This window comes from Scyliorhinus torazame, chromosome 30 (assembly GCF_047496885.1).
Source record: "Scyliorhinus torazame isolate Kashiwa2021f chromosome 30, sScyTor2.1, whole genome shotgun sequence".
Taxonomy (NCBI): domain Eukaryota; kingdom Metazoa; phylum Chordata; class Chondrichthyes; order Carcharhiniformes; family Scyliorhinidae; genus Scyliorhinus; species Scyliorhinus torazame.
In genome coordinates, this window is record NC_092736.1 from 13,508,900 (window position 1) to 13,523,525 (window position 14,626).

A 14,626-nucleotide genomic window follows, 5' to 3' on the forward strand; every position below is an offset into this window, starting at 1 on the left:
CCCCTCCCCACCATCAAAATAGAAACATGCCACCCAATTTGCGCACAGCAAGATCCTGCACAGCAACATTGTGATAATGGTCAGATAATCTAGTTTGTGCGATGTTGGGTGAGGGATAAATACAGACCAGGACACCTGGGATAATTCCCTTACTTCTTGTTTGAATCGATGGGATCTTTCCCATCCCACCGATACGGGCAGGAGGGGCCTCAACCTTTTAACATCGCACATCAGGGAGACGGCACCCGCAACCGCACAGCACCCCCTCAGCACTGTGCTGGAGCGTCAGCCCGAATACACCCTTGTGCTCACGGCCCCGAGTGGGATTCGAACCCAGGACCTTGCAACTCAGAAGCAGCAGTGCTGAGCCACAGCTGCAAAAGGTAAAGGACGGGGTTTTGTTTTTGTTTTTGAGGACCGGTTTCTACGGTGGGGTTTCGATGGGGGTTGCCGCTGCCTTCAGTCAAGTTGCCCGAAAGTAAATGTCCCTTTCCCACATACGGGTTTTGTGAAACGTCAGCATCATTCCCGCTGGTCCCCTCGTACTCAGGCCAGCAGACGGGACTCCCCTTCGGTGGCAAGTACTCGGGAAAATCAGGCCTCGGGTGTAAGTGGCCCGTTAGCAGCGTGAGAGTCGGGTCCTTTTGCGGAACCTAGAGATAGCTTAGATCTCGCTCATGCACAAGCTAGGGTTGCCAACGCTTCCAGGATTGGCGTGGGGCATACGGGAATTTAAAATTCTCCTCCAGGATACTGCTGCAAGAAAAGGCCAGGAGATGTGGGCACTTTTCCAGGAGTTAACAAACAAAGCTGGCGGCTTGTCTCGTTTGCAGGCGACTTGGGCGGGGCCAACAAATTGGTTTGGAGTAATCCCTTTTGAGCGACGATATCCCTCCTGTTGACGGTTCGCACAGGGTTCAGGTGAAGGGGCATAGGCGGTGGGTGACTACGTTAAGACTTTGGGCAACCTGGTTTGGAATCCAACACCTCCCATGACATTTTCCATTCTGGCTTTTTGGATTCCTGCCCGGATTGGACCGCTGACACTTCCTTCAGGCCTTACCAGACGCGCCGATCGAGCCGTCTCCCCCCCCCCCCCCCGCCTCCCCCGCCACTGACGCAAAGTGACTCTCGGGGGTCCTCCTGGGTGTCTGACCATCTCCCGTAAGGAGCGTCGGCACATCTACATTGCCAAGCTGCTGTCTCAGACTCTGGACTAAAGGCCTCTCACCCGACGGCCATAGGGAACTTCCCCCCCCCCCCCCCCCCCCACTCCCCCAGTGATAAAAGGCTAATCAAGTGATCGCAAAACATGATTTTAAAAAATATATATATAAACGTTATGCCCCCCCCCCCTTCTGCAATATAAGTGCCATGTCACGAAAAAAAAGGGACGGGGCTTGTTTCATTAATGTTTGCCCACCGTACACTCTCTGCACACAGATTCTGTGCACTCATCTGTGTACATCCAGCAGTGGGTACCCATGATGTGGGAATGCTGTGCACACAATGTATTTATCTTGTCCCCAGTCCCTCCTCCAGCCCTCCAAAGCAAAAAGACAAACTCGCACGGTGGTTAGCATTGCTGCCTCACAGCACCGTGGACCCGGGTTCGATCCCGGCTCTGGGTCACTGTCCATGTGGAGTTTGCACATTCTCTCCGTGTCTGCGTGGGTCTCGCCCCCACAACCCAAAGATGTGCAGGGCAGGTGGATTGGCCACGATAAATTGCCCCTTAATTGGAAAAATGACTTGGGTACTCTAAATTTACAAAACAAAAAGCACTCTCGGGTGACTGTCCGTGTGGAGTTTGCACTTTCTCGCTGTGTCTGCGTGGGCTTCCTCCGGGAGCTCCAGCTTCCTCCCACAGTCCAAAGATGTGTGCAGGTTAGGTGGGTTGGCCATGCTAAAATTGCCCCTTAAGTGTCCAAACGTTGGGTGGGGTTACGGGGACAGAGCGGGGGAGTGGGCCTGGGTAGGGTGCTCTTTCGAGGGGTCGGAGACTTGATGGGCGGAATGGCCTCTTTCTGTGCCTATGACTCCATAAACTATGGCTTCCCTGTTGGACCAGAAGTTAAGAGCACCAGGCCATATTCAATCTAGGTCCTCGGCATTCCCAGCTACCGCTCGCATCAGCATCCAACCCCCCCACCACCATGGGCTAATCAAGGGTAATGAGCCAGAGTGTCTCCTCCTGATCGCTAACTAGTGACCTCTGGTGGACATACTGGGTGAGAAAGAAAGATTTATCTAGTCCCGAGCGCTACTGCAAAGCTTCTCAACCAAGGAAGTCGTTTTTGAAGTGTAGTCAATTTGCGGGCAGGAAGTTCCTTCAAACAGCAGCAAGATCATGAATAGGGAATCTGTTTTTGTGATGTTGGTTGAGGGATAAATATTGGCCAGGGTGCTGCGTGGAGAACTCCCCCTCTCTCCCGCCCCCCCCCCCCCCCCCCCCACCCCCCGCTCTTCGTCTTCTCAATGGTGGCCACGTGATCTTCCGCAACCACCCGAGTGAGCAGGCGGGGAATTCGGTTTTGGGTCCCGTCCGAATGACGGCACCTCTGGCAGTGCGGCGCTCCCTCAGTGCTGCACGGGGAGCGTCAGCCTAGAATTCGTGCTCAGGCCCCAGGGGGGGGGGTCCTCGAACCGTCAGCCTGCAGGCTCAAGAGGGAACACTGAGTCACGGCAGACATCTACAGGGTGTGGGCAGGATTAGGTCCCGGTGTGATGGCTAGTGTGATGGAAGAGCCTGCCGGTACTCATTACCAGGGCTGACATGATTGGAGGGAAGCAATGCCAGTGGACACACAGCCCAGAGAAAGATCTCCTCACCACTTCATTGTTACTCTCTATAGATTGACCAATCAAATTGCAATGCGGCATTCTCCGTTTCGGAGTTATTCCCGATTGGATTTTCCAGACTGTAGTGAATAATAACCATAAATCAGGAGGTCACAATCTCACCCTGGACCTCCTCCCCTTTGACCTTTCAACAGTTGTCGGAAGCCAACAAAAAGGGACACTGTCACTTTCAGGTAAAGTCAAATTAAAATCACACATATAATTGGCTGTATATTTATATAATATATTAAAAAAAAAAAAATCTTACGTTGGCGTGCACTTCCTGTCAGCCGTTTCCATTATTAATCCCTATGGCCATCTTTATAATGGGAATGATCCATGTAAACACGTCACGCTGTAATTACACCTTCCTACCAGTGGTGGCCCCGCAGCGCCACTACTGGCCAGAGGGTGTAGCTGCCGAGTGGCCGCCTGACATTGGGCAGGTCCCATTATAAATGTGGACGTATAAATGTATAATGGATATATAAAAAATATGAACTGTACATAAAACGGGGAGGGGAGAGAGTTACGTCTACACACCCAGGTCGTATTAACCTCTGCCCCCTTTTTAACCTGAAGACGGTTTCGACCTCTCCCTGTGCAACGCCATAAGAGATCGGCTAAACATTCTAAAATGAATTGTCGCGTTAAGTTCCTTGAGCTGAAAAGATCTGTGCAATCCTTTTCTGTTCTCTTTTTATTTTTCCCTGCGTCTTTCTTCCGCTCTCTTCTTCTTCTCTCCCTGCCCTTATTCTAGAAAAATACAAATCGGGACAAGTTCATTTGCCGACGCCGTGGCGGCCGGGTGCCACCTTCAGGGGGAGCCGCTGGTGGAGGGCTCGGCGGAGGTGGGGCCCTTGACGGAGGTAGGACTGGAGGTGCTCTGTGAGCCAGAGGTGCTGCTGCTGGGCCCTGCGATCACGTGCACAGCTGGTCTCTGGGCGAACAGCACTCCTGTGCAGGGGACAAAGATAAAGGTTTGCTCTTTTTGTTAAATTTGGGATTGTCCGCTTTAAACCGCAAGGGAAAACAACAGATTCCGAGCAAAATAAACTAAGAGAAAACCTGCATTGACGTAGCGCCTTTCGCAGCCCCAAGATGTCCCAAAGCCTTTTCCAGCTAATGCCGTTCGTCGCTGTTTTAACTTAAATGGCACCCAACGAGGTCCCACAGGCAGAAATAACCACCAGGTAAACCTGTTTGGACACAGACGATACCTTCCCCCATGCCCCCCCCCCCCCCCCGCTCTGTGTGGTGTCCTACATCTATCAGGTGTGATCATCTCCTCTGCAAGGCGGCCCCTCCGACAAGTGCGGCACTCCCTCCGCGCTGCACTGGGAGCGCCGTCTTCGATTAGTTGCTCTGGCCTCTGGGGTGTGTGACATGAACCCACGGCCACCGGACTCGAGAGGCGAGAGAGCTACCCACCGAGATGTGGGCTGCGCAATTCCCCACACACCCGTGCACCCGGCCCAGCCCTTGGGAATTCCGCGCCAGGCTTTGTTAATCTGGCGACAAACAAATTCAACCAACTGAGTCAAGGGGGAGTTGGGGCCCGAGAACGCTTCCTCCCGGGGCAGAAACCAATAAACGTTAGCAAGCCGGCGGTATTGCAATCAGGATCAAAGAGGTTTACAGTCGGTGATTTTTTTTCCCCAGGGCTCAGGGCGAGCCAGTGAGGAGAACCAGCGAGGAGAACCAGCGAAGAGAGCCAGTGAGGAGAACCAGCGAGGAGAGCCAGCGAGGAGAGCCAGCGAGGAGAACCAGCGAGGAGAGCCAGGGAGGGCAGCCAGGGAGGGCAGCCAGTGAGCAGAGCCAGTGAGCAGAGCTAGTGAGGGCAGCCAGGGAGGGCAGCCAGTGAGCAGAGCCAGTGAGGAGAACCAGCGAGGAGAGCCAGTGAGGGCAGCCAGGGAGGGCAGCCAGTGAGGGCAGCCAGTGAGGGCAGCCAGTGAGCAAAGCCAGTGAGGGCAGCCAGTGAGGGCAGCCAGTGAGCAGAGCCAGTGAGCAGAGCCAGTGAGGGCAGCCAGTGAGGGCAGCCAGTGAGGGCAGCCAGTGAGGGCAGCCAGTGAGGGCAGCCAGTGAGGGCAGCCAGTGAGGGCAGCCAGTGAGGGCAGCCAGTGAGGGCAGCCAGTGAGGAGAACCAGTGAGGAGAACCAGTGAGGAGAACCAGTGAGGGCAGCCAGTGAGGCAGCCAGCGTAGGGCAATGACCAACACGGGATTGCCATGGTCAGAACCCCTGGCACTGACGGATAAAGGAAGCGACGTTGCAGCTTTGTACAATCACGGACTGGCCAGCACCCTCTCACTTCGTGTCGCCATCCCACTTCGGATGTAAAAAAATAAAAATCACATTTTTAAAAATCGGTTCCGATACCCCTGATGGTTTTCTGAACCTCTACTGCCTCAACGTTTTTAAAAATTAAAAGCAGCATTGCCCATTTGAAAGGCCTGAAGCTGGAGGGCCTCAATGCAGCCCGAGGAATTAAAAGCCCAACAGAATTTTGTGAGGGCAGAGTGTGCACAGGGGGAAACCCAGCGGGGGGCTTGTGCGTGGGGTCTAGCACAACCGTTGGTCCACTCCCACGTCCCAAATATAAATATGGACAGATTATCTAGGTCCGAGGAGGTCGGGTCCTGCCAAAGATTGATGCCAGATATAAAACATGTCTACAATAAACTTTCTGACAATGCACTTTAGAATTGTAAACACCATAAACAGGAGAGTTTCGTTCAGAACTCCGAATTCAGCAGACCCGTACACCTCGTCAAGCTTGTCCCTTCTTAGGCATTGAAGCTAGTGCACCTGCTTAATCACCGCTGACCGTTGAACTGAACCCTATGGATTCAGGGGAGTTTGCACCTTACCTGTATAGAGGGTGCCATTAATCTCAATGGACATATTAATGCTGCTGATGCCGTTCGTCGACAAGTTCAGTGCAAGCTCCTGTCGATCGTCTGGGGGAGAACAAAACGTGGAGGGAGGGAGAAAGCAGAGACACAAGAAATTAGCAGACATGTTTCAGCCATTATGGAAGGGCAAACACCCGCTAATGTTTACTTCAAGTGTAACTAGTGTAAAGGTAAAGTGATCAATTGTACAGGAACTGTACTCTATCCTTTCCAATGTGCGCAACTTTCACGACTCAATAAACATAGAAGACCTTCCAGTAAAATAGTGCCAGTTGTCAAGAAATCCAGGCACGGCGAGATGGAGCACCACCTGAAACCTTCACTCCCTCCACCCATGACGCACAGTGGCAGCCGTGTATTCTGTCTACACTGCAGCAACTCACCAACTCACCTTCCAAACCCTTGGCCTCGACCATCTAGGAGGACAAGGGCAGCAGCTGCATGGGAACAGCACCACCTGGAGGTTCCCCTCCGCGGTGCAGACCATCCCGGCTTGGAACGATATCAGCCGCTCCTTCACCGTCGCTGGGTCAAAACCCTGGAACTCCCTCCCTGACAGCACGGTGGGGGGACCTACACCACATGGACAGCAGCGGTTCAAGAAGGCAGCTTACCGCCACCTTCTCAAGGGGCAATTAGGGATAGGCGCCAAATGTTGGTCTGCCTCAGATCCCGCGAACAAATACAACAAACATTCAGAGTGAAGGTTCCCCAACTCCCTCCCAGATTTAGCACAGGGCTAAATCGCTGGCTTTGAAAGCAGGCCAAGGCAGGCCAGCAGCACAGTTCGATTCCCGTAACAGCCTCCCCGAACAGGCGCCGGAATGTGGCGACTAGGGGCTTTTCACAGTAACTTCATTTGAAGCCTACTTGTGACAATAAGCGATTTTCACTTTCACATTAGTGTCCCAACCTCAGAAACCTGTCCATAATGTACCAACGGAAGAGTGGAGTTACCATCCACACACTAAACATTCCATATCTAAAATCGGGCTTTAACAGGCGCAGCTTTAGATAATGCGCATAAAATCACAGCTATTTATGGGTGAAGGACACCTCAGCCATTCAATGGGTTAATCGACTACAACAGGCATTATAGCTGAGCTTGGTCCTCTTCTCTCTCTCACACACACACGCACACACACACACACACACACACACACACACACATGGCAGGGAAGAACGGAACTGCCCCATCGCCTGCCTAGTCTCACTCAGCACAGAGCAGGGATTGGAACTTGAATCTTTCATTGGCCTTGGTTCAGCTTACTTCCAGCATGGAATGGGGTGGCACAGTAGCACAGTGGGTAGCCCTGTTGCTTCACAGCGCCAGGGACCCGGGTTCGATTCCCGGCTCGGGTCACTGGTTGTGCGGAGCCTGCACGTTCTCCCCGTGTCTGCGTGGGTTTCCTCCGGGGGCTCCGGTTTCCTCCCACAAGTCCCGAAAGACGTGCTTGTTCGGTGAATTGGACATTCTGAATTCTCCCTCTGTGTACCCGAACTGGCGCCGGAATGTGGCGACGAGGGGATTTTCACAGTAAATTCATTGCAGTGTCAATGTAAGCCTACTTGTGACAATAAAGATTATTATTATTAGCGTCCTCAGCAAGTGGACCAGCTGTGAGCAAAGACCGCTGTTCGAAATTGTGCAATGGTGTCCAGCAGATGAAAAATAACATCGAGTAAGCCTCTCCATTGGCAAAGAGCCCTCTGAGTGAGTCACAGCTAATGATTCGGATGGTCCATAAATGAGATTTTTTTCATTGGCTATCCACAGGATGGCGCCAAACCCTCACTCCAGCCGCAGCAACTCAAAGTTGTCACCATTCAATCGGAGTTGGGTCAGAATGGCGCCTGCCTCTCTCTGCCGCTAAAAAGGCAGCACCACAACAACAACTTAAAACGTCATGGGGCGCTTCACAGGACCGGCCGTCAGACAGAAATCTGACCCCCTGGGCCACGTGGGGAGATGCACGGAGAGCTCAAATTTCCAGATGAAGAGGGAGGCTGTGAGAGGAGGAGGGGGTTGAAGGCACTGAGGGAGGGCATTCCAAAGCCCCAGGCCGAGACCCACGGCAGAGCAATGAGAATCAAGTTTGCTGCAGGGGATCGATTGAATAGTATAATAATCTTTATTAGTGTCACAAGTAGGCTTACATTAACACTGCATTGAAGTGACTGTGGAAATCGCCTCGTCGCCACATTCCGGCGCCTGTTCGGGTACACTGAGGGAGAATTCAGAATGTCCAATTCACCGAACAAGCACGTCTTTCGGGATTTAGCTGGCTTATAATACCGAACAAGGCCAGCAGCGCAGGTTCAATTCCCGTACCAGCCTCCCCGAACAGGAGCCAGAATGTGGCGACTAGGGGCTTTTCACAGTAACTTCATTGAAGCCGACTTGTGACAATAATCGATTATTATTATTACTTGGAGGAGGAAACCGGAGCCCCCGGAGGAAACCCACGCAGACACGGGGAGAACGTGCAGACTCCCCACAGGCAGCGACCCAAGCCGGGAATCGAACCTGGGACCCCGGAGCTGTGCTACCATTGCGCCCATTATATTTCCGATTTATGAGGGCAGCACGGCGGCGCAGTGGTTAGCACCTCACGGCTCCGAGGTCCTAGGTTCGATCCTGGCTCTGGGTCACTGTCCGCGTGAAGGGTGCCGGGTCCAACTTAACGCAACTCTCTGAGTCAGTTGGGTGCTTATCAAACAATCTCACAGCTTCGTACCCTTTGGGTTCCGAGCTATTTTTTCTTTTCGTTTGCCTTCCAAATGACTCTTTAGCTGGATTCAAATTCTCAAACCGCTGTGGTGAGTCAAACAGATCTTTCCCGAGATTATTAGCCCCTGGAGCTAGACTCCAGTGACATAACCACGACTCGCACACACACTGCTTGCTTGCTTGAGGCGATATTTCTACGAGAGGGAACGTGCGCTCTCCACACTGGAGCCAACAGAACTCCAGCCAGCAACTTTCTTGCATCTCGTTCTGGAAGCACTGGCCGAGGGCCTTCGATCCTGGCTCAGGGTCACAAACAGAGTCGCTACTTTAACTTCTGCCCCGCTCTCCACAGACGCTGCCGATCCTGCCGGGTTTTTCCCAGCAGTTCCTATTCTTATTCCAGTTCCCCGACATCCGCAGTATTTTCTTTTCATGTTATTGCAGCCTTCAATCCCTCGGTATCCAAGCGACAGGCTCCGAGAATCTACTTGCGACGTACGTGGTTGTGTCTGAATTGAATTCCGTGCTCCCTCCCCTCCCCGTGTTTCAGAGACGGCAGCGGGGGTCTTTATTTATTTCGTCAGCGACTCCTCAACCACCCCGGACATGAATGGGGACGAGTCAGCATCAGGGGGCTCGGGGACAGATGGGAAACCGTCGATACAATCTGTGGTCGCAGCACGTTGGCTGCCACCGACATCGCTGGAACAAATGGGAAGGGGAGTTGGGAGGAGAGATCAATGGGGGGGAGTAAGGGTAATTTAGCATGGCCAATCCATCCAACCTGCGCATCTTTGGACTGTGGGAGGAAACTGGAGGCTCCCGGAGGAAGCCCTCGCAGACACGGGGAGAACGTGCAGACTCCACGCAGTCACCAGAATCGAACCCGGGACGCTGGCGCTGTGAGGCAACAGTGCTAACCACCGTGCCACAACCGGCTCAGCCTGAATGGCGGAGCAGGCTCGAGGGGCCGAATGGCCAATCCTGTCCCTATTTCTTATGGGAATGACTGGAAATCTCGGTGCTCATTCAGTAGATACACGCGTCGCATTCAGTCTGACAACCTACTGCGCAGATAAAAGGTTATTAAATTACTGCTGCGCTAAAGGCAATTGAAGGGAGACCTTTCGACCTCATCCAGTAACACAGCAAGGTCACAATTGCCTCATTCGGTCAATTGCGCAACAGCAATGTCAAAAACACATTACTATAGCCCCTTTATACTATAGCACCTTGTTCAACCCCTTCTTGTTACCAACCAATAATTGGCCGTATTTATCGGGGGGGGGGGGGGGGGGGGGGACACAGGTTTAAGTGTGGGTGGGGCGACGACGTGGGGGAAGGATTTTTTTCCACACCTGACGATGACCTGGAGCTCGCTGCCCCTGAGGGCTGTGGAAGAGGAGGCGATCAAAAGGGGAATTTGATGGGCACTAGAGGGGCAACAAACGTGTAGGGTTACAGGGATGAAGCGGGGGTATGGGATTGACTGGATTGCTGTACAGGAGGGAGCCAGCACACACTCGATGGGCCCATCGGCCTCCTGTACCTATGGCTCAATGGCCTGAATGCCTAAACCCGTCAGTGAGGCCTTCGAAGGCAAGTTAAAGACCGGTTTCGCTGGAGCGCACCCACGTTTAATACTGCCAATTACCCCCCCCCCCCCACAAACAAAGCATTTCATGGGACTATTATGAAACAAAATTTGACAGCGAACCAGATAAGAGATATTAGGACACGTAGATTTTAAGACAAATCGTAAGAGGAGAAGAGTGAGGTTAAGGGAGGGGAATCACGGATTTAGATCCAGGCATTTGAAGGCACGACCGCCAATGGCGGAGCGATTAAAATCGAGGTTGGGGAAGGGACCGGAATTAGAGGGTTGGTGGGCGCGAGCAGATTACCGAGATGGGCAGAGCGGGGGGTGGGGTTGGGGTGAAAATCAGGGCTGTGGAAGGATATGGACACAGCTACAAGTGGTCCCATTCACTGGGTTGAAGCTCCTCCTCTGGGTCCTGCCCTCCTCTTCCACCACCCACGCCCTCTCCCCAGCCACCCTCCCTTCCCGGCTGACCTTGGGTGCCCAGCCGATACCCTTCTACTGCCAACACCGTCTGAATCCCCGGCTGGAACGTTATCTCCCCCCGCTCCCAGACAGCTGAAGGGTCAGGAAGCCCCCGGTGACTCCACAGAGCCAAACAAGATTTGGATTTAAAACTTACCACGGTCACCGGCCGCCTCCATTCCACCCAGCAACAGGCTCCGCGACAGAGCTGCGAGCCCTTTGACAGCGTGGGGGACACTGAATAACCGTCTGCTTTTATCCACTTTCTGCTGCATCATCTAGCTAACCGTCGCTGAGATTACATCAAAATGTTATCAAAATCGGCCCAATCCCACCGGCCTAAATTCCGCCTGTTAATGAAGATTACTTTTCCTTTCCCTTCAATTTCCTGTGGCCAGGCCTCAAAGCGTCTGTTCACACAAAGCTTCACCGGTAATCCCGACTTGGGACCCCTCTGTTAACCCAGTTACTCTGTGCTGGGGTTCCACTAACCCTCCCTCCATTTCCTGCAACCTTTCATTTCCCATTCTCGCTCTGCTCGGTTCCTGTCTCAGTTTCACATTCACGCTCTCTCTGCATCCATCTCCATATCTTCATTCCTTATCTCACACCTTCCATTATTCGTACCTTTCTCTGTCCCATACATGTTTAATGCTTCTGCATGCCTTTCGCAGTCTTCCTCGCCTGCTTTATCTCTCCCCCGTACGGTGTGTCTCGCAATGTCTCCCCTGCTTGTTCTGTTTCCCAATGTCTCTCTCCCTCCTCTTCCCAATGTCTCCCTCTCAATGACGCTTCACCTTTTTCTCCAGTTTGCTGTCTTGCTCATCCCTTTGATATTTGTCCATCTCACCCAATGTCCCTCTCTCTACCTCTCTCAAGGTCTCACTCTCAAGGTGCCTCTCCCCATCTCGCGCTCTCTCTCCCCATCTCACACGCTCTCTCCCCTGTCCCAGTCTCTCTCCCCTCTCCCCATCTCTCTCGCCCTCCCCTGTCTCTCTACACTCTCCCTGTCTCTCTACCCTCTCCCCGTCTCTCTCCCCTCTCCCCGTCTCTCTCGCCCTCCCCCATCTCTCTACCCTCTCCCCGTCTCTCTCCCTGCTCCCCGTCTCTCTCCCCGCTCCCCGTCTCTCTCCCCGCTCCCCGTCTCTCTCCCCGCTCCCCGTCTCTCTCCCCGCTCCCCGTCTCTCTCCCCGCTCCCCGTCTCTCTCCCCGCTCCCCGTCTCTCTCCCCGCTCCCCGTCTCTCTCCCCGCTCCCCGTCTCTCTCCCCGCTCCCCCATCACTCTCCCCGCTCCCCGTCTCTCTCCCCTCCTCTCTCCCCGTCTCTCTCCCCGCTCCCCGTCTCTCTCCCCGCTCCCCGTCTCTCTCCCCGCTCCCCGTCTCTCTCCCCGCTCCCCGTCTCTCTCCCCGCTCCCCGTCTCTCTCCCCGCTCCCCGTATCTCTCCCCGCTCCCCGTATCTCTCCCCGCTCCCGGTAACTCTTCCCGCATCTCTCCCCGCTCCCTGTCTCTCTCCCCGCTCCCCGCTGCCCGTCTCTCTCCCCGCTCCCCGCATTTCTCCCCGCTCCCCGCATCTCTCCCCTCCCACCGTCTCTCTCCCCTCTCCCAGTCTCTCTCCCCGTCTCTCTCCTCATTCTGTTTACGGGACAGTTTTACAAATTTAAACGTCGAATTTACTATTCCAAAATTGCAAATCAGCAAATAATATAAAATATTATGATTTAATTTCTTCTTTTTAAAATTAAAAAAAAAATAATCTTTGCGGGATGTGGGCCTGGCTGGTTAGGCCCACCCCAAATTGCCCTTCAGAAGGTGGTGGTGAGCTGCCTTCTTGAACCGCTGCAGTCCTTGAGGTGTAGGTACACCCCCTGTGCTGTTAGGGAGGGAGTTCCAGGATGTTGCCGCAGCGACTGAAGGAACGGCCGATATATTTCCAAATCGGGGTGGTGAGTGACTCTGAGGGGAACCTCCAGGTGGTGGGGTTCCCAGGTATCTGCTGCTCTTGTCCTGCTAGATGGTCGCGGTCGTGGGTTTGCAAGGTGCTGTCTGAGGAACCTTGGAGAGTTGCTGCAGTGCATCTTGTAGACGGTACACACGGCTGCCACTGTTCGTCGGTGGTGGAGGGAGTGAATGTATGAGGAAGGGGTGCCAATCAAGCGGGGCTGCTTTGCCCCGGATGGTATCGAGCTTCCCGAGTGTTGTTGGAGCTGCACTCACCCAGGCAAGTGGAGAGTATTCCATCACACTCCTGATTGGGGAGTCAGGCGAGTTACTCATTGCAGGAATCCCAGCTTCTGACCTGGTCTGGTAGCCACAGTATTTATACGGCTGGGTCCAGTTCAGTTTCTGATCAATGGTAACCCCCAGGATGTTGATAGTGGACGATTCAGCGATGGTAATGCCATTGAATGCCAGGGGGCGATAGCTTAATTCTCTCTTGCAGGAGATGTCCATTGTTTGGCACTTGTGTGGCATGAATGTAACTTGACACTTGTCAGCCCGAGCCTGGATATTGTCCAGGTCTTGCTGCATTTGGACATGGACTGCTTCAGTGTCCGAGGAGTTGTGAATGATCCCAATCATTGTGCAGTCATCCGCGAACATCCTCACTTCTGACCTTATGCTGGAAGGGAGGTCACTGATGAAGCAGCTGAAGATGGTTGGGCCGAGGACACTACCCTGAGGAACTCCTGCAGTGATGTTCCAGGACTTAGAAAACAGACCTCCAACCACCACAAGCATTTTCCTTTGTGCCGGGTGCAAACTCCACACGGACAGTGACCCAGAGTAGGGATCGAACCTGGAACCTCGGCGCCATGAGGCAGCAATGCTATCCACTGCGCCACCATGCTGCCCCCTTTTGTGCCAGGTATTACTCCAACCAGTGGAGAGTTTTCCCTGATTCCCATCGAGTCCAGTTTTGCCAGGGCTCCTTGATGCCAAACTCGGTCAAATGCTGCCTTGATGTCCAGGGCAGTCACTCTCCCCTCAGCTCTGGAGTTCAGTTCTCTTGTCCATGTTTGAACCAAGGCTGGAACAGCTTGGCTAGCGGTGTAGTAGGTTCTGGAGCCCAGGTCTTCAGGACTATTGCCGGAATATCGTCAAGGCCCATAGCCTTTGCAGTATCCAGTGCCTTCAGCCATTTCTTGGATCTCACACGGGATGAATCGAATCGGCTGAAGATTGACATCTTTTACGCTGGGGACCTCCGGAGGAGACCGCGATGGATCGTCCACTCGGCACTTCTGGCTGACGATTATTGCGAGTGCTTCAGCCTTGTTTTTTGCACAGGTGTGCTGGGCTCCTCCACTGTTGAGGAATCGGGTTTCGGTAGAGCTTCCTCCTCCAGTGAGTTGATTAACTGTCCAACACCATTCAGGGCTAGATGTGGCAGGACTGCAGAGCCCAGATCTGATCCGTTGGTTGTCGGATCACTTAGCTTTGCCCATCACTTATTGCTCATGTTGTTTGGGATGCATGACACCTCATTTCTCGGTCTGCCTCGTTCTGCTCCTGGCATGCCCACCTGAACTCTCCATTGAACCAGGGCTGGTCCCCTGGTTTGGTGGTAATGGTGGATGTTGGTAGTGGGGGATTCAGTGATGGTAATGCCATTGAATGTCAAAGGGCAATTGTTTGATTCTCTCTTATTGGAGATGGTCATTGCCTGGGCCATGAGATTACAGATTGGGGTTGGATACAATTCTGCTGCTGCTGATGGCTCCAGTGCATCATGGATACCCAGTTTTGAGTTGCTGGATCTGTTGTGAATGCAGAACAATGGTTGTGCCACATAACACGAGGGACGGTATCCTCAATGTGAAGATGGGACTTCGTCTCCACAAGGACTGCGCGGTGATCACTCTTCCCGATACTATGGCGGACAGATACACCTGCGGCAGGATGGTTGGTGAGGATGAGGTCGAGTATGTTTTTCCCTCTTGTTGGTTCCCATTTGGTGGTTCCCTGATCACCTGTCGCAGACCCAGTTGATGTCCTTTAGGTCAGTAGTGGTACCGTACTCATTCTGTGCCCTTGCCACCCTCAGTGCTTTCTCATGGTGTTCAACATCGAGGAGC

General features: G+C 53.4%; 1 protein-coding gene across 6 annotated transcripts in view; it reads right to left on the bottom strand.

Annotated features, from left to right (window-relative positions):
* Nucleotides 1-3,036: 3,036 nt before the first annotated feature.
* The window catches only part of LOC140404392 (AT-rich interactive domain-containing protein 3A-like), a 231,627-nt gene continuing 220,037 nt past the window's right edge, over nucleotides 3,037-14,626 (bottom strand). For all 6 annotated transcript variants that reach the window (XM_072492848.1, XM_072492851.1, XM_072492847.1 and 3 more), the window contains 2 exons: nucleotides 5,711-5,800; nucleotides 3,037-3,798 (listed from right to left, as the gene is read on the bottom strand). In XM_072492848.1, the coding sequence (XP_072348949.1) occupies nucleotides 3,659-3,798; nucleotides 5,711-5,800 (230 nt within the window). In that variant the 3' untranslated portion in view covers nucleotides 3,037-3,658. The remainder of the gene's footprint in view (nucleotides 3,799-5,710; nucleotides 5,801-14,626) is intronic.